We start from the raw sequence: 22107 nt of genomic DNA, 5'->3' as shown, positions 1-22107 counted from the left end.
CCCTCGAGATAGCCATAACTGCATGCTATGCAGACTCACAAATATTTACATACATGTATGTATATATAAACATATATATATATATATATATATGCAGGTGTATCTGTAGATACGACTATGTGCAGGCATCTCCAGGTTGACCATGTGTCCCACGGAGAATTGAGTGAAGTTACTTGTGTGAATATGTTGAAGCTTTGCTTGTTGGTCACGCAAAAGCTCGAGGCGGGGACCGGATTTTATGGTGTTTTTCTAGGCATGTCTCCGGTGAGACGATGCGCAGTGGGGGTCTGACTGCCACAGGTAAACGCGTTAGATTTCGTTTTCTCACTGCAGTTATTTCCACTTTCCTGCGTCGAGAAGCAGTAGACGAGGTACTGCTTTCGCTCCCTTTCTTGCGTCCTGAGAGGAGAGCTCCCGTAAGCAAGTGATCCACGAGAAACTGCAATCTTGGATCACATCCTACGGTAGAGTTGTGAGATACGGAACTCGCCTCATTTTGCGTATTCAGACTCTGTTTCTAAATCGACGTCAACCTTCCTTTCGCTTTCCTGAAGCGTCCTTGCACTCACGCACAACCTTTTACGTCCCAGTGGAAACAGTCGCACAGAACACAAGACGCCTGCAAAAAGCAAAAGTTTACAAATGCATCCTTTTCGCGTCCTTTCCCGTGTCCAGTCCACCGGCCTCGTTCGTTCACTTTACAGACAACTGGCGATTTCGTTCGTGGTTTTCGCTCCCTCTGCGATGGATCTCCACTGTACCTACACCTGCTGCGAGAGCCGCGTAGCAGGAGGGAGGCCTGCAGGCCCCTTTTTTGGGCTTGGCTGCATGCAGCGAAGATCAGCGAAGAAACTCGGGGAAAGCCAGGAAACGGACACAGTGTTCAGGAGAGATAACGCAGCAGACAAGAGAGGCAATGCCCGCCAGAAGAGGAGAAGAAGACAATTGTTTTCTTCGGTGTCCTGTCGCGTCCTCCAGACAAGGAGATTTCTCCTTCGGACGCAGTCTCTGGCCGCTGTCACTCAACCGAGACGAACTGCATGCGCGCATATGCTTCTCTCGAACCGGCTAGCGGCGTTCAGCCGAAAGATCCACAAGAGGGGAGAAAGAAAAAAGCCTGTATTCTTCTCTGACTCGGTCAAGGTTCTCTTTTCGCTTGCCGCGTCCCTGCCTTCGTCGAGGCTGCATCTGCCTTCGCCGCCTTCGCGCTGCATGCGCCAAGCCCAGCGCTCATACGCGGGAGACAACTCTATCGAGAAGTTGAGCCTTGTCGACTTCCAGATTCGCAGGAGAAGACGGAAAATGAGAAGCGAAGAAAAGAAGAAGCCGCGAGAGAGCCGATGCGGGAAACGGAGGCGCGATACTGGCAATGGGGCCAAGCGTAAATGAGTGCGAACCTGTGTTTTGACTCCGGCCGCCTCTCGCGGGTGTCTTCAAGTGAGCAGTCACCCGGTAAACTTGCTTTCGCCGAAAGCAGAAGCACCACGCGTCATGATTTCTCTCTTGTGTTTGCGCGCCGACATCAGCTTCTTCTTCCTCGAAGAGGCCGACGCCACCGGTCCCAGCTGACAACGCTTTTCTCTAAAGTGGGTGGTGCCTTGTCGGAGAACGACGCAGTTGCGGCTCCTCACTCAGCTGTACGTACACCTGAACGCCCAGTGTCGCGGCATCCTCTGTCTCGGTCGCGCCTGGGGTGTCTGTACACCCGGAGAGTTCGAGTGGCTTTTTTATGCGGGGACGCACGAAAGGGTTTTCAGAAAGCGGGAAAGCGCAGCTGCGCGTCCTGCGAGACTTGCTAACACGGGCATTTTTCCTGTGAAGCTTGCATGCGTTTCTTCTCTTCTTTCCACGAATCCGGTCTTTCCAGTCGATGTGAAAAGCAGCAGCGGCCTCAAGGTGACGCGTGGCTCTTGTTTCGTTTGATCGGCAGGTCCCCCCTCGTGGAGAAACCAAAGTTTCCTTGACCTTCTCCGTCTCCTTTTCTTCCACTTTCTCCGTTTTCCGCGGCCCCCACCATGAAAACTCTTATGTCCAAACTTCCATCGGGGTGCGGGAGGAGTTCACCGACTCACAGCCACTCGGCCCTCTGGATTCGCGCTTCCTCTCCTCATCTTCGCCGCCCCTCCAACAGTGGCCCAGGTCGCCTTCCTCTTTCTTCAACTTCTCCTCTCTCTGTTGCCGCACCTGCTATCTCTGCTGCTTCCCTCGAGCCTCAAGCTCCATGCAGTCGTCGATTTTTCTGCGGTTTCGCTTCGGCCGAGAATTCACCTTTCTCAGCAGCGGCTCATGTGCTCCACCGGCTCTCTCAGCCCCAGACGCGCCGACTCAGCGCGCCCCCAGGGAGAGGCAAAGACCTCTGTGGCTCTCCAGATCTCTTTTTCTTCACAAGACGCGTCTACAGCAGTGCGCGCCGAGCCGCTTCCCCACAGGCTCCGTCTCGCCTCCCTCGTCGCAGAGCCTCAGAGTCTCCTTCGCTCGCAGCGACGTCAAGGAGACACGAGAAGCCGCCCAAGGGAAGGCTCGCAAATGCGCCTTTGTCTCTCTCTCCATCCCGTCATGCACCCAAAGTCTCAAGTGCCGGCGCTTCCTCTACAAAGAGACAACCTGTCTCTACGGTCGTCCCTGTCTCTGCTGTCTCCAGTCCCCAGCCTGGGTGGCCTCAGACCCCACAGCCTGGGTGGCCTCAGACCCCACAGCCTGGGTGGCCTCAGACCCCACAGCCTGGGTGGCCTCAGACCCCACAGCCTGGGTGGCGTCCCTGCACCCGGTTGTCTCCTTCGGGGTCAGAAGCCCCCCAGGGGCATGCGGGGTTCGTGCGCCGGCCCTCACCGCCTCTTAGGCCCACTGGAAGCGCAGGCCGTCCACCGTGGGCAGATTCCCCACAGCGGCCTGCTCACCGGTCTCGGGTGTCCTTTCAGTTTCCTTCCTTCTCTCCGAGTTCTCCTCCTTCTCCCTTCCCTCCGGCTACACCATCTCCTCGTCCAGTTCCTTCCTTTGCTCTCTCTGCACCTCCTCGTGTCTTTCCTCCTGCATTTCCTCCGTTTCCCCCCCCTCCGTCGGCCTTGAGCGCAGGGCCTCCGTGTTTCGCGCATCCCTCTGCGTCTTCTCCTCCTCCCTCTCCTCCCCACTCTCCGCCTGCTTCTCTCTCTCCTGTCTCCCCTCCATCTCAGCCTTTCGCACCGCGTGGCTTCCGTCCACTCCCGGCTCCACCAGGAGACCTCTGGCAGGCGTCGCGCGAGTCGCTTGCTGCCCGGTTCGGCCCCGCGCCAGGTGTATGTACACCTCAGAGCTTCGCAGCGTCTGAAGGCCGCAGTTGCCTGCCTCTACCGCCGCTCCACCGTGGATCTCCCGAGTCTCGTGTAGGGAGGGGAGCGACGCCCACGAGGCCAGGGCCAGTGCATGCGCCACCATTAGGAAGTCCTACGGGAGGAGCGAGAGCTGAGGGGTCAAGCGCGAGAGCAGAGACAGGAAGGAGGCAGGCGAGCAAGCGAGAGGAGAAAGGGAGAGAAGAAGAGACAAAGACAGAAGCGGTTGTGTTCGAGCAACACTGGAGTGAAGAAGCTGCAAATGAGGGACTGAGACGAGGCCTCGTCGTAAGAGGCCTTCTTCAAGTTCCCGCCTTCCAAACCGATCGCTCGGTAAGACACGATTGTGACGCTTCGATGTGAGCGTCCTTTTGTCATTCTACAGCAGCTCCACACTCATCACAGTTTCTAGAGTCTCGTGGCTCCCACTGCCTGTAGTCCGCGAACATGCAGAACTCGACTCCAATCTAGTTTTCAAAAGTCATCGAAACCTTCCACCGTTGCTGAGCCGTCGCGGACAAACCGAGGATGCCGCATACACAAGGCGATGTCTTCGCTCCGATGATTTATAGTTCGTTGACACGCAGTGCATTTTCCAGACGCAGCACAGGACTGCCGCTCTACAGAGGGAACGGCAGATGCAGACGCGGGCAGATGGCGAAACGAAGAAGGCGAAGAAAAGTCAGGAGAGAAGGGACTCTCGCGACAGAGAGAGATCGAGGCGTCGTATGAACACACCACAGAACGATATGGCGACGACAGTGGTGCTAGACGATGCGTCCGAGTGGCAGCTTTCTCTGGGGGGATGTCTACGCGTTATGGCCCTTCCAATTACGCTTTCGTTGCCTCGTCGGATGCTGGTTTTTACCCCTGCTGACTTCATGTGCTCTTCCACGTTCTCGTCCCCCGTAGGTTGTCCTCGTCCAGCCTGCCTCTTGCCCGCCCGACATCCTCGCCTCCGTTCCCCACAAGCGCGTCCGTTCAACAGCCGCCGCAGCTGTTCTCTCGGCGTCCTCGTCTCCTTCTTTCTCGTCTCCTTCCTTTTCTTCTTCCTCGATGTCTTCTTCGCTTTCTTCGCCGGCAGCTGCTTCCGTGTCTGGGTCTGAAGATTGGCTTCTGCAATTTGATCTCGGCGGCTTCGTTGCTCGAAATCGCGCCCTTCACGGAGACGTCGTTGCTGTTACGTTCCTCCCTCGCTTCTACACGGAGCGCGCTCTTAGGAAACGAAAGATGCTCTTTCCTTCAGAGCCCCATTCTCCATCTTCGCTTCCCTGCCATGTCTCTCTCTCTCCTGAAAACGCGTCTTCCGCTCCTTCCCTTGTCTCTGCGTCGAGTTCTTCTTCTTCTGCGTCCTCTGATTCAGGTTCTGTCCCTGCTTCTGCGCCGTCCTCTACCTCGTCCTGTTCTTCAGTTGTGAGGGCGGCGAGTCCTTCCACTTTGCCTGAGGGGGCGTCCCTGGAGACAGCGAAAAGGAACGCGTTTTGTAAGGCGCGTTTGTCCGCGTCTCCTGGGGAGGCGACCGTCGACTCAAAGGAGATACTTCAGAGCGACTCTGAAGGGCAAAGGGGATCTGCGACTCAAGCGTCTCTCGACAGAGAGGACGCATGCGGACCCTGTGGGGGGCGGGCGCGAAACCGAGAGGCTGATTCACCTCTCGCGTCGACAGCCAAGTGGCTGCCTGCAGGACGCGTCGTGCGAATTCTTGAGGTCGGAGAAGCTACGAAGGAAGTCGTTTGCGTCCTCGCGCCTCAGCAGGCAAAGGTCGACGCATTTCTCCGGCGAATTCGAGAGAAAGGCCAAGTCGAGGTACACGCACCCCAAGAGACGGCACCGAGCACGCGGAAGGCCGCACAAAACGAAGACGAGAGCCTGGGGCGCGAAGGGAGACTCGAGAATGAAGGAATGAGGATAGACGCAGGCACACAAGAGAGAACAGAGTGGAACGCCAAACAAGAAAAAACAGAGAGAGCTGAGACTGAAGAGAGACGAGAGGAGGTGCCGGAGGAGCAGCCGGAAACGAGCCGGCGTGAGGCAGAGAAGACCACAGGAGAGGTGCGAGGCGCTTGTCCCACAAACGAAGGGAGCGAACGAAGAGGAGACAGAGAGACAGAAGAAAGTCCACAAGGCAACGAAGAAGCAGACGGTGTGAGAGGAAACGGCGAGAAGAAGAAAGTAGAACGAAGCTTGGAGAGACACCACGGCGAGAAGGACGACACTGGCCTGAAGAAAGCGAGAACAACCGAGAGCTTCAAGGTGACCCAAACTGAGGAAGACACCTTCCTCAAGGCCCAACCCAGGTAAACATTCTCGTTGCTTTTCGTCTTGCTTAAATGCGAATTTCGAGCACTTGCGTGTCTCTGGGGAAGCCATCTCGCCTCTGCTTTGCCTGTCGCCCACAGGCGCGTTTTCTGAATTACAGGGTCTTGGCTTCGCCTCCGTTCTTCTGTCTCCCCTGTGCCCTTGGCTGATCTTCACACGATGCGAAGAAGGCCTCTGGCGCTGCCTTTCGCCAGAGCGCCTCACTGCCCAGTCCTCTTGTCTCCTTTCTCTCTAATTCCACATGTCCGTCAAAGTTCACAGTTTTTTCAGCTGGACTCCTTAACTCTCTCCCTGAGGAGTTAAGTAGGATGTCCGGGCTCACTTTCAATTGAGGATTAAACGTTGCTGAGGATGTCCAGGCCGAGACTCCAAAAATCAAAGCTTCTCTCAGCTGGAGTGGCAAACACTCGCGCCGGCAAAAAGGATCAGGAACCGCGCGACCAGGACATAAAAAAGTCTGTATTCTGGGATGGGGGGTCAATTCTTTCTTGTCTGCGGTGCACCGCTTCGCGTGCTTCCCTCTCGCGCGTTTCTGGAGGCTGTTCGTCTTTTCAAATAGCCGAAACGAAGTGACGGAACCCAACAAGAAGCCAGGAGCGTCCTGTTGTTTTCTGCTTTCCTCTGCTTGCAGAGACTCTCGACTTCCACCCTTCCTGGTGCCCATCGCGCTCCTCTTCGATCCACCACCATCACCGTACTCGGACCAAGTGACTTCTCAACGTTCTTCACCCTCTTCGTCTCCTTCGCCTCTTCGTGCGGCCTGCTCGGCTCCTCGATATTCGTCGTTGCCGGAGTCTTCGTCCTCGAGTGTCTCGACAGCCGCTCAAGAAGGCGACGCAGCGGCCCAGGCTGCGGGGAGGCCTGTGCAGCTCGGAGACGAAGGGGACTCGGCATCTGGGTGTTTGTCTCTCCGGCCTACGCCTCTTCTCAGAGCCATTCAAAGTGTCTGGGCACAGCAGGCGATCTCCACGGACTCTTCCGCATCTTCTTCTGCCCTTGTGGTTCTCCGTCGGGGTCCCTGGGTTGCATCCCGCAGTTCACCGTTTGCGCATGTCGACCCCACTGTATCTTCTTCTTTATCATCTTCTTCATCGTCTTCTTCTTCGTCATCTTCCTCTTCTTCGTCTCTCTCTTGTGTCCAGACTCTCGGAGCTGCGTCGCGTTGTTTGGGGGCAAAGGGATCGGGGGACATTCTCGCGGAGGCTCTGGCGACTCTCCACATGGAAGGTCTGCCGCATGCATGGGGATTCCCCTCCGCTGTCGAAGAGCAGTTGAGAGCGGACCTGAGCCGCGTCTGCGCGGAGACGGGCAAGCCTCTCTGGCTGCTCAGCGCCGAGCGCGATCCGCTCCGGATAGACTGTCGCCCCTCACGAGACGACGCAGATGCATGCAGCAGACAATCGAACTTCTCTGACCTGCGAGGCTCTCTCGGCGTTCCTTCGTTGCAGGCGTCATGTCGTGAAGGGCAGGGGGCGTCCTCAGTCGAGACACCCGAGACCGCGCGGGATTCGCGAGCTCCCTGCGTTTCTGCGGTTTCATGCGCACCTCACATTGTCTTTCCTGCTGCAAGCCGAACTTCGGTGCATGCTGAGACCGCTGAGGGCGCCTCGATGGCTTACAGAACCCGCGAGCTTCGGACGGTGACTATCGATCCACCGACGGCGAAGGATCTGGATGACGCGATCAGTCTCGTGTGTCAGGAGGACAGAACTGTCGGAGGCGAGCGCGTTGAAAAGGCGCGGCTCTCACGCGCCGCCGCGGGTGCCTCGGCGAGGTCCCAGCGGTGCTCTGCGGCGCCTGTACGCCCCGGGCAGAGCGCCACTGAAGGCCGTGGAGGTGACGAAACATCTCGTGTCCAAGAAGGCATGAAACGCGGACCCGGGAGCGAAGAAAAGGAAGACGACAGCTGCGCCAGAGAAGAAGAGCCGCTCTTTGAGCTGGGCGTGCATGTGGCGGACGTCTCACATTTCGTCCGAGAAGGTTCCCTCCTCGATGCAGAGGCTGCTGTGCGAGCGACGAGTGTCTACCTCGATGCCAAGTGAGAACCGTTATTTCCTGGCATCTGTGCAGTGCGCCGTGAGGGTACCTTCTTCAGTTTCTCTCTACGCATCCGCAGGCGATGGCGACCTTTGGTCCTCTACGCTTGCTGCTCGTTTTCGAGTTTTTTCGTCCCTGTCCGTTCACTGAACAGCGCCCGCAGACTGGCCCTCTGAGGTGACAGGAGCGTCTCCGCGTCGCTCGGTTCGCCGCGAAGGATTCGATCACCCAAAAACCTCCAGCGACGACCCTCTGGCGACGTTGTGCGTTTCCTCGTGTCGGCAGATTCCTTTTTTTTGTTCTTTCTTTGCTGCGCTTTCCAGGGTCTTCCCTATGCTCCCTGCGGCGCTCAGCGAGGACGTCTGCAGTTTGCATTCAGGAGTCGACAGGCTGGCTTTCTCCGTCTTCATGACCGTGAATGAGAGGGGCGAACTGCTCGCCTCCACAACCAGGCTGCCTCTGCTGGCCAAAACCATCATCCGGACCGCGTAGGGAAAAAGGACCAAAACGTGCAGAACGAACGTGAAACTGGCAAAAAACACAAAAGGAAACAGCGAGAAGTGCAGGTGAAGAAGGCCAGAAACGAGAAGAAACCCAGGCAAAACGAACTGTCGATACACGCAATGCCACACACATACACACACCTGCGATTCCCAGCGGCCGCCTGGGCATAGACGATTCTACATGCATATATATATATATATATATATATATAGATTTGCTTATCAAAAACAAACGCATTAGTTACGTAAATGTGACTATACAAATCGTGCATGCAGATGAGTATATTTCTTTGTACACATGCGCCTACTGAATCCTAAGGTACGCAACCAATTACACAGATGTGCATATATATATATATATATATATATATATATATAGGTATATATATATAGATATAGAAAAGTATGTCGTGGGTCTTTTTTTCGTTGTTTGTATCCCTCAGCTCTCGACTGGACTACGCCCAAGTCGACAGCTTTCTCCTCGCGGTTCCTGACTCTCTCGGGGGCTTTCTGTCTTCTTCTCCCTTTTCTCCTTCTTCGTTGCCTTCTCCTTCTGCTCGGGGGGCGCTGCTCTGGGACTTGCTGGTCCGCATGCAGCCGCGCATGCAGCCGCGCAAGAGGGTCGTTGACGAGGACAGTGAGGACGCCTTTTGGCTGGGGGGAAGTCTGGACTTTTCTGGGGGGGCAAATGTTTCAAGTCTGCAGGCGTTTCCTAAGGAACAGGTTACTCAGGTTGCCGGCCGCGCGCTGAGGCCGGAGGAGACGCGCCTGTGGCGGGAGAGCAAAGAAGCAGTCAAAGACCTTGTCGGCGAAGTCGGCGCGAAATTCGGAATTCCCGGTAGGCAAGAAGTGAGAAAGTCTGTTTCGTTCTGTTTTCTTTCTTCTGTCGTTTCTGTCGTAGAATGTTTGTGTATCCTGCCGCATCCGTAGCTCTTGCTGAAGGAGGAGGACTTTGACGAAACTCCTTCAGAATCGAGATTCGACTTTAGCGTTAAGTCATTCCGAGTATGGGGTCCTGCTTCCGGAAGTACGCAGAAATTTTGGATTCTAGAGAAAGTTGATAATTTCAGAAGTCGATATCACCTCTTGCTTTCGAGGAAGTGGAGCGCCGACCCCAAGCGCAATTATGAGCTTGCTTGGTCGTGAACGGAGACGAAACAGCTTGTTCTTTGCCTTTGGAGTTCTTCGCCTCCACGCATCCTCTCACTCTTTGTTTTAGAAGGCCTTTTGTGAAGGACGCGAGAGGGAGAACACCCGCTGCAGCAGCGCCCCTGCTTGTCCGAACTTGACTGCTGTGTGCTGGCTCCATACCAGAGAAACGTTTTCGCTTTCCCGCAAATGTCTTTGGGGGACGCTTTGCTTGCTGTGACGCCCTTTGTGTTGTTCTTCTTTGTTCTTCTCTTTTAGCCCCTGTGGCCGTGGACCTTCTGATCACTTACTTTCTCGCGCTTCGGCGGCAACGGATGCGGCAAAGGGAAGGCGCGATCCACCTCTCCAGTGGGGGACGTCTGTCCCTCTACTTTGGCTCCGAGAAGGCGACTCTCCGCCCTGTCTCGCTGGTCGTGCGGGAGGAACAGCCTCTCGCCCACCTGCTCGTGGAAGAGTGCATGGTCCTCGCGAATCACTGCGTTGCAGAGGAAATTCTTTCGGCCCAGAGAGAGACAGTGCATGCGCGAGTGCCGGGAAGAAATCCCGAAGGTGAGGTGAGCAGACAACGAGACGCACGGACTGCCCATACACGCGAGGCGGCGGCTGACAGCGAGGCGAGGAAAGAACGAGAAGCAACGGAGAAAGAAGAAGGGCAGGAGAGAACAGATGGCGGCGAGGATGGAAGGTTGAGGAGTTCCGAGGCGGAGACAAAAGGCGGCGACGGAGGCGCGAGGAGACACTCAAGGCAGCGTTCGTCGGACGACACCGATGCATCGCACAAAAATGACAGCGAGGCAGACGCTGCGGCTGTGCTCAACGGAGCACAGAGAAAGACGTTTGAACGCAAAGTCAACCCTTTCATTCAAGAAGAAGGAGCCGAGGCAGGCGATGAAGAGGGAAACGCAGAAGCGAGGAGCGTAGACGGAGAGAGTGAGAAGGAAGAGACAGAAGCAGACGCGAAGTCCGTCGCCTTCGGAGGCCTTCTCCGCGCGCATGGTGGCAGCAACGACGAAGCAGTCAAATTCTTAAGAGATACGCTGGACAGAGACATCTGGATGGCTTTCAAAACGCACCTGCAAGCACAGTCTGCGGTGGGGCAGGCGAACACAAGTGGAAGTCTTGGAGCAGAAGCTGAGGAAAGGGCAGGCGACCAGGATGATGTCAGTGGCATTAAACTCAGTCATCTTCTTCAGTTCTGCAAGAGTCGACTCAGCGCTCCGGTCTACAACGTAAGTGGGCTTTGCGATTTTTGAATCTTCTTGTTCGTTGTCTTCCTGTCGTCTCTTTGCTCTTTGTTCGCCTCGACCCGGTCGTGCTGTTCCTTTTCTTTTTCCTCCTCTTTCCTTTCTCTGTCTACCGCGTTTTCACTCGTCTTTTCTCTTGTCCTTCCCAGTTCCTTTCCGGGATGGCCTCCGGCCCTCATGGTGACGACTGCCTCTGGATCTCTAGTTCCTTCTTGGACTTCTGACTGTCATGTACTCCAGCCTCTCTCGTCTCCCGTTTCTCGCTCCTCTCACTCGCTGTTCGTCTCTCTGCCCGACTGCGCCGCGCCTCCTCGGTCCTCCAGCTTCCTTTTGCTCGCGGCCTCCGGTCTTCGCACTCTTTTTCCGTCGCTCGTTTCTCTCGAGGGTCCGTTTTTGTGAAACGCCGTTTCCCCCGCTCGCGCGTCTGCAGGCGCTCTGCTTCTCCGTGCTCCAAGAGTTCTTCCTTCAAGCGCAGTACGTAGCGCCTGCGGCGGCTGCGTCGAAACAGGCAGGCCTCCGTTCGGAGAGTGCGTCCCCGACGGAGACAGAGAGACAAGTCATGCCACCGAAGACCGCCGAGTCTCACACGAAACGCTCAAGAGCCTTGCAGTCCGGTTCCGGACAGCCGCACGATCTAGGGTACGACTCTGCGCCCCCTTAGTCGATTCAAATGAGCAGAGACACTACTGCCTTTCGCCGCATCTTGTTTAAATACACAGACGATTTACGCAAAACCACATGTGGAGAGACAAGTGCATGCGGGGGGTGCGTGCGTCTTCATTTCAATATGATAGGTATCCACGTATATATATATATATATATATATATATATATGTATATTTATATAGGTATATATATATATATATATATTTAAGTGAATCTCTTTGCATGCAAAATATGTGTATATATGTTGTATTCTTGTGGGAGGTGGCAGGCAAGTAGATTTTGCGTAGGTGTCTCTGTGTCTGTCTCTGCATGTTTGCATGCGCGCGTGGACATCTCGGAGTTCTTGAGTGTGCCTGCACGGAAGGGCGTCGATGTGTACGCCGTCATCTCTCCTTCTAGCCGGTGCCAAGAGACGCCTGCGCTTCTTTCACTCCCTTGTCTCTTTTTCTTTGTCGGTTCGCGCTTTTCTTACAGGCACTGGGCTCTTTGCTTGTCGAGCTACATGCACTTCACTTCTCCCATTCGCCGCTACGCCGACCTCCACGTGCACCGCCTTCTCTCCAAACGGCTGAGAGGCGAAGACCTCACTGTTCCCGTCGAGGTTCTCGAAGTAGGAGACCCCGCGAATCCTGTCCTGCATAGTCTACTCTCTCTTTCTCAGGATTCATATACATATATATATATATATATATACATATATATATATATATATATCTTATATATACATATATTTATATATATATATATATATACATATATATTTATATGTGGGCACGGATGTACATGTTGTGAATACTAAGGGGGCAGCACAGGTGCATTTTCGCTTTGTTGAGGGGACATTTGATTGTCAGGCTCTGCTGAAACGGTGACGCCATGTTCAATAAATGCAGTTACAATGTTGTTGTTTGTCACGTGGTAGAATCCTTGTTAAGCCAGTTGTGTGTTCGTCGAAGCGCGTGGATATCTGGATGATTTTTTGTTCTCTCTGTGAAACCTCAGGAGAGACTCCTGGTGCGCTGTGAGCCGACGAGGCCAAGCATGCATAAAGCAAAAAAGGACCTAGCACGCTAGAAATACAAATATTACATATATATATATATATATATTTGTTTATATTTATTTATATTTATATATATGAATCAACATCTCGAGAGCCTTCACTGATGTCCGTACACAAATATTCACATCTACATATTCACATACATAAATAAATAAATATATATATATATATATATATATATATTTGTATATTTTCGGGCAGCACGATGCGTGCGGATTCACGTTGTGGAAATTGTGTTTGATTTGTGTTGGTTTCTGTCGACTGCGTTGGCTTCTTCTTGGACGAGGTTTGATCGCTGTTCCTTCTCTGCTTTGCAGGCTGCTTGCCGTCAGTGTAACGAGAACAGCAGAAAAGCAGACAGCGCCCAAGTGGCTTTTCGTTCATGGTATTTCAATGCCTTTCTTCGAGCATTTCACCCCACGGGGCTTCTGTACTCTGCTGCGTCGATCTTGAAAATTGTCCTTCCTTCCTCCTCGGCATCCGACTCCACCAACCTGCCCTCCGATGGAGCAGAAAGGAAGACCGGAGATGCAGAGAGCAGAGATACCGATCTTGGAGACAGGGCCGCCTCCGAAGCGAGAGGGGGGGGGCTGAGAGCAGGAAAAGAAGCCGCTGGCGAGGAGAGAATAGCGGACAACGGAGAGCCAGAGGAGCTCGGCAGCTGCCTGCGACAGAGGGAGGCGCCTGCGACAGTTGGGGGGCGTTGCACGCAGGAGACAGCATCGAGCACCCTTTCAGGATGTCTCTCTAGGCGCAGTGACGGGGAGGAGACAGGCAGGAAGAGAGGAGAGAGCGAAAAAGAAATTCGAGCAGCCCTCGTCATTTACATTCCTCTCCTCCAGGCGACGCGCAGCCTCAGCCTCGCCACCTTAGGACTCGAGCCGGTGCTCCCGGCCAGCGGGAAAGAAGAACTTGAAGAGCGAAGAAAGCGAAAACGCGGCGACAACACAGAGAACGTCACTTCTCTCCTCGTTCGACGAGTGCATATCGGATCTGCAGGGAGGGGGGAGGAGGGGGAAACGAGTCGCCTTTCCCCTGGCTCCTGTAGTCCTGCTGCCAGTTCGACCTCCAACTCCGCTTCACACGCTTGCAGTTCCACGACGGAGTCTCCTGACCGGTCTGCTAAATCTGCTGCGGCTTCCTGTTCGCTGCCCGAGGAGTCTGCGAGGCTCTTGGGAGGTACAGCGCCCGTGGAGTCTTGGGAGGGAGAAAAACTTCTGCGGATCCTGTCTCCCCTGCAGGTCAAGCTCGTACCTGGAGAAACGCAGTGGTCAGTGCGCCTGCCTTTCTGGGTGCCGGAGGCTGCCAGCACAAAGCCTTGAAAACTCTTTCGACCGCCCTTGTGAGATTCAACATCTCTCGACAGCGGAAAAGCGTCCCATTCTGCATGCACATGCCTAACTCTCTATACATATATACCTGTGTATATACACCGATGCATATACATATCTATATATACATATCTATATATACATATATATATATATATATGTATATATATATATATATATATAATTTGTTATATATATATATATATATATAATTACGTATATGTATATATATATATATATATATATAAGTATTGGTGCATATATACATCCATGTAGACGTATATATGCACGTACTTTTAGGCTATATATATATATATATATATGTATGTATATATATGTACATATTCGGTTGGAAGTGTTGAAGGTGCATTTTGTTTTGTGCATCGCTGGTGGTCGTCGCGTCTCCGTCAGCACATGCAGTGAGGAACTGTGGAGAGGACAGGGAGATTCCAGTTCCTTCGTATCGACGCGAGTTTCTGTCGAGTTCTGCGAGCCTCCTGGAAAGCCTTCTTTCTTTCCCTCTCCGCCGAGTCTGTTGCCTTCCCCGCGCGGCTGTCTCCTGTCCGCTTGTCTCTGTGGTCACGAACGCTTCGACACACACATGTCCGGCTGTGCAAGCGGAATCGAATCCGGATACGCATCTGCAAATGCAACTCGCTGGCTGTCCTGGCCCAGAGAGATCTCCAGCAAGATAAGCAGCCGTAAAGATACAAATAAGCAGCTCGATAAACAGGCTCAGACACAGTTATACATAGGTATATATATATATATATATATGAAGGAAAGGTGGAAGAGCTTCCACGTTTGGAAACCGGTGTGTTCGTGAGCAAGTGTCTGAAACGGGAGTGCATGCAGTTTCGGGAGATTAAGGCGCTCGCGATGTCGCCGTTCTCAGATGCTGCACTCCTCGATTCAGCGACGTTTCCTTGCGCAGCCTCAGGGAATTCGTGAGCTCTCGAAACGCGGTGAACTGTCTCTCTTCGAGATCTGAACGACCAGCGGCTGCGTCGTTTTCTTGCGCAGGGGAAAAGCATATGCATGGCCTCAGTGGTTTCAGTAGGTAGACACAGTCAAAGCCAGCCAAGAGGCAGGACTCATTTGCTGAAGCGGCTGCAGCCGTAGAGGGCGAAACTTGACTCCTCCATCCCAGGAGCCTCTCAGCAAGAGGCCGCGGCCTTCTCCCTTCCATCAAAGCGATTGGACAAGTGACAGGTGTTTACGTTTCTATAACGGCTTTAGACAAACGGAGGCCGGCTGCATGCGGCGGCTCTTTCACTGAGGCGGAGCCCCTGAGGCACAGAAAATCAAATGGTTGCGGCTACCAAGCGAAACGGCAAACTGACAAGACTGTCGGTTCCTGTTTGTGATAAAAACATCCCAGCATTCTTTTGCCAAGAGACAACTTTCGTTTCTATCCCCGTCACCCTCTATATCGTGAACTTAGCTTGTCTCGTCACGAAAGGCCAAGAAAAACGATGTAAACTCACAAAAAGAGAAGCATCCGTACACCACCGACCAGAACAGTCTGGTCAAGGATGTCCTCGCCTTCTCTCCTCGTCGCATGCAGTCTTTCTTGAATCTTGAACGAGGCTCGAGATCTCGTTTTCCTCTCTTTCCTTCGCCACTGTGCTCCCAAAGGGTACCTAGCGACCCTAGACAGGAGCGAAAGAGATTTTTGGTATTTTTTGAATTTAAAGGCATTTTCTGAATTCCAAGGGAATTTTCAACTTATGCGAATTTGTCGAGTTTCAGCTTAATTTTCGAATTGACGGTCAGAGTCTGAATGTTTGGATTTTTCTCTATCAGCGCCTGCCGCGCCCGCCTCTGCGACCGCGAAAGCCGCCACCCGGCCGGAAGGCAAAGGCACTGGGGGCCTGAGGTCCGCCGCCGCCGGGGACGAACCGCGCGGCGCTGCCAAAGCCTGCGGCTTCCAATCCACTTTCTGCAGAAGCCGCGCCGGAACCAGAGACGGCGCAGTGCGACGCAACCGGACCAGGCAGCTGTGAAAAGGGAGAAGGAGCAGAAGAGGGGAACGGAGAAGGAGAAGAAGAGGGGAAGGGAGAAGGAGAAGAAGAGGGGAAGGGAGAAGGAGCAGAAGAGGGGAAGGGAGAAGGAGAAGAAGAGGGGAAGGGAGAAGAAGGCTGTTGTCCTGGCAAGAGAGGAACGGGGCTTGGAGGCTGGAAAGAGAAAGTCGCGGGCGAGGCCTGAGAAGGAAGGGATGGCGCGTTTGAGTTTTCTTGAGGATTCGCTCCCATTGTTCGTCGGATTCGCAGACGAGGCCGCCGGGGAGGATCTGAAGGCTGGGCGCCAACCCCCACGGAAGTTCCTCCCGAGGCAGCGTCTGGTTGAGCGGAGACAGGCGCTGTCGGCGGAGAGACAGACGCCCCCAAAGAGACAGGAGCGTGTGAGGACGAGAGCGAGGCGGGGGACTGAGACGCGGAAGCCGAAGGAACAGTCGTTGCTGGAGGGGAAGGCACGGAAGAGAACAGAGCAGGCGGCTGGCCTTGAGACGTCACTGCTCGTCGCATCTGTTGGTGTTCTTCTTCGAGCTTCTTCTTCTCTTCCGCTTGTCGCTGCTTCTCTGCTTCTTGCTTCTTCAACTCCTCCCTTTTCTTCTCTTCTTCTCGTCTCTTCTTCTCTTCCGCTTGCCGCTGCTTCTGTGCTTCTTGCTTCTTCAACTCCTCCCTTTTCTTCTCTTCTTCTCGTCTCTTCATCTCTTCCGCGGCCAGCGCGAGGCGCCTTCGCTCCTCCTCCTTCTCCTCCTCTTGTCGACGGCGCTCTTCTTCTCGCCGTTCTCGCTCGCGCATCTGCTTCGTTTCCTCTTCTGTCAACGCTGGCCCGAAGCAGCAAATGGCTGCAGTCAGGAATTCGTCGTCGCCTTCTTCGTCGAACGCTGCCTCTGTCAGACGCCTCCGTGTTCTCCTGCCGCCTCCATACACCCCTCTCTCTCGTTCTCCCTCTTGATCTCTCCCTCCTCCTTCTTCGAGGTTCGCGACGAAAGAAGGTCCATGCTGCTCCTCCTTCCCCTGCGACTCTGAGCCCTCTTGTTCGTCTCCATCTCGGGTGTCCTTGGCTGCGTTCTCGCTTGTCTCGTCTCCGGTCTTGTTCTCCTTGTCTCCGTGTGAGCCCTCTCCAGAGGCCTGAGTCTGCGCCGCGGCCAGCCTCGCGCCTTCTGCGCCCTCAGACACTCTTCCTGCATGCTCACAAGCCGCAAGGCCCTCTGCTCGCGCTCGCTTCTTCCAAAGGCCTGCACGGAGAGACGAAGCCGAGCCTGCGTTGCCACTGAGGAGCAGCAACGCTGCGCCGCTCGAACGCCTTCGGCGGCTCTTCGACAGCGGAGGCGGCAAAGTCGGAGGCAGTAGCTGAGTCGCAAACGGAGACACGGCGGGAGAAGGAGGAGAAGGAGACGGAGAAAGCGAACACAACAAGGGAGAAGTGGACACAGACAGAGAGGAAGAGGAAGAAGAGGAAGAAGAGGAAGAAGAGGAGAGAGCGGGAGAGGAAGAGGAGGGGAGAGAGGGACAGGAGAGAGATGAAAGAAAGGCAGATGAAGAGAGAGAACAGGACGAAGCAGAAGAGAGAGAACAAGATGCAGCCGATGCAGAAGAAGCGGCAGAAAAAGGCAAGAGACGCAACGATTCTGCAGGGGAACTGGAGGAGGCACAAGGAGCATCAGCAAGAGGGGGGGCAGGTTGAGAGACAGGAGACACCAAAGCCGGTTCGGAAGTCGGAGAGAACTCAGGACTCTGCACTTCCTGACCTCCTGCCTTCAGCAGTTCCTTGGCTGTTCGAGGACGCCCCAGTTTGCTTTCTCTTTGGCGCGCCTCGCGACTCGAGAAGGCACCGCTGCATCGATTGTCTTCATTCTCGCTTCCCCCCGTGTTTTCCTTCTCTCCTTCTTCTCTGCATGCGACCTCCGTTCTCTCTGGTTCCACGCCCTTCGCGCCTTGCCCAGCTTCGGCGCTGTCGGCGTGTGCCTCTGTCTCTGTTAATTGAGCGCATGCGTTTTCTTCCCCCCTCTCTCTTCCGTCTACGGTTAGGCCGCTGCCGGCTCCAGTTGTCTCTTCTGGGCGTTCCTCTGGCCGTGCCTGTGCCTCTTCTCCCGCGTCTCGCTGAGACAGATGCACTGAGCTGGCTAGAACAGGCGCTGCGCTTGAGAGCAAACGCACCCCCGACGACACCAGCGAGAAAAGGCTCCCAATTGACATTCTTCTCCTTTTTCCAGTACCAGGCTCTCCTCTCAGTTCTCCCTTGTCCCCTGTCTCTCTCCCTACCTCTCTCCCTGCACGTTCTTCGCCGCGACTGCGAGACTGCAGTTCTTCTCCTCCCAGCGCTCCGCTGTCTCCTGAGGAGAGGACGAACGGAGACACCTGTGTCGAAAAGTGTCTCCGACCTTCGCCCTTGCCAGCAGGCTCAGCACCACTGTGGGGTCGCCACGCAGAGGAGGCGCGCCGCACCGATCGTACGACCGCTGGCGAAGCATCCGGCGCCGCTGTCTCACAGAGTCTCGAGTTCGTCTCTTCTCGTTCTGTCTCCTGTCTCTCTTCTAGTCTAGGAGAAACTGGGACGCAGGCGAGAAGCGGTGAAGAGGCAGCAGCAGGTGCCGCTGAAGCAGATCCCTCCAGGTCTCTTTCGGAGCTGAGAAATCCGTCGCCAGCATGCCCTCCTGCGAGCGCCAGCGATGGAAGCGAGGGGCGTCCCTGCGCGTGGAAAGGATGAGGAGACGCAACGACGCTTTTTTCTTCCTCCCATCTTCCGGCGTACCTGGTGTCTCCAATCGAGAGTCCCGGGACCCACGAGCCCGGGAGCGTCGCCGACAAACGGCGGAGACTCGCGCGAGCAGAGACGCCGCAGACAGTCGAAGCGGAGACACCGGACGCGTTCGACGCGGCGACACACACTCCCGTGGACATGCGCATCCTCGGCGTTCCGCGTTGAGCAGGCGACTCTCCGAGAGAAGACGCGGCGGAGACAGTTGCGCGGCTTTGCACAGTTCTCCTCTCGAGTGCCGAGAGAAAGTGGGGAGACAAAGTCGCATGTTCGCTGTGGGGTGCACCGCCTCCTCCCTGTTCGGCTGAGAGTCGCGGAGACAGGAGAGGCGGAAAGCAGAGCGAGGGGGGCGTGTGGGGAGACGATGTGTCTCTTTCGCCAGCCTGGCTTTGTGGGAGCTCTCGGGTCCCCGGAATGTCTCCACCTGTCTCGCTGCCCTGCTCTGGCTGGCTGGCGAGCTTCGCTTTGTGTCGCCTTTCGCTGAGTGTACACTCGAAGTCGACGGGGACAGCTCGAGGTCGGTCGTCGGTCCGAGAGCGCTTCAGAGAGACAGGCGAAATCCGCACGATAGACGGCGAGACAAACAGCGGCGAGCCGAAGCGCTTCCGCGAACACGAGAACGGCCCGGAGTGTACAGACACCACAGGCTGGAAGGGGTCGAGCCCCAGAAGCGGCGACTCCGGTTTCACCGACGGCGTGCATGCATGCGCAGCCGCGAAGCCGACGACGCTCCGGGAAGCCGAAGGAGACACCAAGTCCGGTCTCCCCGGAGTACACAAGACCAGCTTTTCTTCACCTGCACTTGCTCCACAGGCGGAATGGAGAGACGCGACTCGAAGCGGAGCGGACGAGGAGGAGGAAGAAGAGAAGGAGCGAGAGGACGACCGAGAGCTGGACCTGATGTTGGAAGAGGAGAGGCGCTGGACAGTCTCAGGTCTCCGAATCGAGGAGAGGGGGGTCGGTCGAGAGTGTTCTTTCTTCGAAGCCTCTGCGAGCGGAGACGGTTCGTTTTCTTCTGGGAGTTGACTGAGCAGCCAGGACTTTCGTTTGCGAGACGTCTGAGTTGGCTGAGAGGCCGCGAGGCGGTTAAGAGACAGCGCATTTTCATCTCGCACTTGCGCCAGAGCTTCGCCCTCGCTTCCGCGTCCTGTCAGGCGTCTCCCAGATGAGGCGTCTCGAACTGCTGAAAACGCAGAAGAAGCAGACAGCGAGGAAGGAGAGCAGAGGCGAGAAAGGACCTCCGCCTGCGACAGCGCGTCTGCATTTTGCGGAGAAGGAATCGGCGTCGTCTTCTCCTGCAAACCCAACGGCGAGAAAACTCCGGTTTTCTGCCTGCCGCCGACACGAAGAGACGACGGAAGAGGCAACGGAGGAAGAAGACTCAACTGCCTCTCCATTCTCCCCCAACTCACGCGCAACTTGTCCCCCTGCCCGCTTCCCTCATCGGATACAACGTGTATATACACATATATACATATACATATATATACATATATTTATGTAAATGTATATGGATTATGTACATACACACACATATATATACATATATATACATATATATATGTATGTATGCGTGTCTTGAAAAACTGTGCGTCATTCCGTAGTGTTCCCAGTCGTTTCTGCGGAGGGGCGAAGAGCAGCTTTCAAATTCAATGCGCATCTGCATCTGGTGACAAGCCGTCAGGAAGAATGTGTGCATGGACCGCAAAGAGCGACATGCAGACCGAGGGTGAAACAGAAAAGAAGCAGAGAAAGCGTTTCGTCTCAGGGCGGCCTCGAAGCTGTGCAGGACACCGGCCTGGAAGACGAGGCGCAGCTAGCAGCAGCAGGTGCGTATCAGCAAGCTGAGACTGTGCCCTTGAGAGAGACGAGAGAAGAGAGAAAGAGAGCGAATCTGCACCCGTTCTTGCACGTGAGAGAGAGAAGTGGAGGAAGAAACGAGGAACGAAGAAAAACGCTTCCCGGTTGGCCCAGGGAGATGGTTTAGCCGACCTCCTCCTGGGGAAACCGCTGTTGAGGGGGGTGGTGCATGCGACGAGGTCAGAAGACGCGGAGAACGTAGAGAAGACGGGGAGAACGTGAAGAAGACGCGCAGAGAAGAAAGCAGACCGTTCGCGGCTTCTTGGCAGGGTCCAGAGTTGCCCGAAAAGTCGCAAAGCTCAGCCAGGAAAAAGGGAGAGGGAAACGCAGAGACAGGAAGACAAAAAGCCTCCCGGCGAGCGGTGGGAGGGTGGGGGGCGCGAGAGGACAGGCGAGTGTTTTTTCAAGGCGGTCTCGCGCCAAGAGCTGGTTTCTTGTGCATGCGCAGCGACGCCGGAAACTCAGGGCAAAAAAACAGAGAAAACGAAAAAAACGCGGCAAGAGAAAGGGGAGAAACTGTCAGAAGACACCTGGGTTCCCGAAAGGAAAAGAAGAGACAGCACACTTCTCGTCGGAACTTCAACCTGCTGATAACCAAAACGCGAGGAGAGGGAGGTTGGAAAGCGAGAAAAACAAAGGTTCAAGAGGAACCACGAAGAGAGGCATAGAGAGAAAATCAGAGGAAAATACGACATGTGTACACACAATAGTATTCATTTCAAGGAGGAACGGGATTCCCCTGAATATATTGTGGGTGCCGATACCACTCACCAAAAGAGAGAGAGAGAGAGTCACGGGCCGCCTGTTGTCTGCTGAACAGCGTTCAAATTGCACCAAAAAATCTCTTTTCCTCGCACGCCTGCCCTATTTAATGATCCGCAAAAGGTGTGTCTTCTCGTCCATTTACATAACAACAGCCTGACCGCTACATTTTTCATTCACAAGCTCCGAAAACAAGAGAAACGCGGGGACATCCATGTTTGCATACAAGTACATAATATATAAATGTATATATGATATATATATATATGATATATATGTATATATATTCACGATTCAGGAGCACTTTGCAGACACGTTCAACAAGGTATTCGAACTGGTCTACAAATATATGAACATTTGTTGTAACATGTATGGGTTGTGGCGTTCGCTCTCTGTAGTTCCGACCTCTTCTCCGTACAGTGGCTTTTATCGGTACTGCCCCACCACGTAGAGTTGACGAGAATGCCTGTCTAGAAACTCTGTGGTTGCTTATTTGTAGACGAAGCCGTTTTCTTGAGGGCAAGCGCTCGTGACGTGAGCAAGTCGCAGAGGTCGGGAAGCAATCTGTGTCGGGGGTGTAACTGGCGTTTCCTTTTCCTAGGCCGCCGGAGAAAGTAAAAACTCTTGCCGTGACCTGGAAATTGTCCACCTCAACTAGACATCCAATCTGGAGGCGAAGAACTCCTTATTCGTTTCCACTATGCTCGAGTCAGGTGAAGCACAGCGTGGAAAGAAATGAAAGAGGCCAGCGAAACGTACAGCATCGTAAATGTCCGTCGCGCTCCTTTTTCAACGAGATGGTGAACCTCAGGGACTTGACGAACATTCTTCCGTCTCTGCAGACGACAAAAGGACGCTTTTAAATCAGCTGGTACCGGGCATCCAAAATCGAAAACAGTGCAGTGGGGCACACGCTGAAAAGAGAACTGTGTCATCTCCACTTTGTCTCTTGTGTCTGCGTCAGGCCCTCGAGAAACAGCCCCCGTACCATGAGGGCGTTCGGGGCATCGACGGCTCGAGGAGAACCTGGAATTAACGCGTGATAAGGAGACATGCCTTCCGTTTATACACCGAACTGGGCAGACTAAGATCGAACAAGAT

General features: G+C 54.6%; 3 protein-coding genes across 3 annotated transcripts; 2 read left to right on the top strand and 1 right to left on the bottom strand.

Moving 5' to 3' along the window:
- Window positions 1-1122: 1122 nt before the first annotated feature.
- TGME49_202720 (RNB family domain-containing protein) lies at window positions 1123-13687 on the top strand. Its single transcript, XM_018779221.1, has 9 exons — window positions 1123-3638; window positions 4218-5602; window positions 6256-7662; window positions 7985-8149; window positions 8608-9002; window positions 9572-10542; window positions 10988-11196; window positions 11698-11833; window positions 12601-13687. The coding sequence occupies exons 1-9, from the start codon at window positions 2016-2018 to the stop codon at window positions 13603-13605; spliced, it is 7296 nt and encodes a 2431-aa protein (XP_018637387.1). The 5' UTR covers window positions 1123-2015; the 3' UTR covers window positions 13606-13687.
- Window positions 13688-14595: 908 nt separating this feature from the next.
- TGME49_202730 (hypothetical protein) lies at window positions 14596-20456 on the bottom strand. Its single transcript, XM_002367515.2, has one exon. The coding sequence runs from the start codon at window positions 19779-19781 to the stop codon at window positions 15417-15419; it is 4365 nt and encodes a 1454-aa protein (XP_002367556.1). The 5' UTR covers window positions 19782-20456; the 3' UTR covers window positions 14596-15416.
- On the top strand, window positions 19954-22049 carry TGME49_202735 (hypothetical protein; the record flags this gene model as incomplete). Its single annotated transcript, XM_018779222.1, has 2 exons — window positions 19954-20213; window positions 21971-22049. The coding sequence occupies 2 exons, from the start codon at window positions 19954-19956 to the stop codon at window positions 22047-22049; spliced, it is 339 nt and encodes a 112-aa protein (XP_018637386.1).
- Between the last annotated feature and the right edge of the window lie 58 nt (window positions 22050-22107).

This window comes from Toxoplasma gondii, chromosome VIIa (genome assembly GCF_000006565.2).
Source record: "Toxoplasma gondii ME49 chromosome VIIa, whole genome shotgun sequence".
Classification (NCBI taxonomy): domain Eukaryota; phylum Apicomplexa; class Conoidasida; order Eucoccidiorida; family Sarcocystidae; genus Toxoplasma; species Toxoplasma gondii.
The sequence above is the reverse complement of the archived record's forward strand: the minus strand, read 5'-3'. Positions and strand labels throughout refer to the sequence as shown.

Bases quoted from the DNA above. Each gene is read 5' to 3' on its own strand.
- TGME49_202720 (XM_018779221.1), top strand. From the start codon at position 2,016: ATGAAAACTCTTATGTCCAAACTTCCATCGGGGTGCGGGAGGAGTTCA. The intron at 9,003-9,571 runs GTAGGCAAGAAG...CTTCTCTTTTAG, and splicing joins CGCGAAATTCGGAATTCCCG to CCCCTGTGGCCGTGGACCTT. The intron at 10,543-10,987 runs GTAAGTGGGCTT...GCGCGTCTGCAG, and splicing joins TCAGCGCTCCGGTCTACAAC to GCGCTCTGCTTCTCCGTGCT.
- TGME49_202730 (XM_002367515.2), bottom strand. From the start codon at position 19,781: ATGGAGAGGCAGTTGAGTCTTCTTCCTCCGTTGCCTCTTCCGTCGTCT.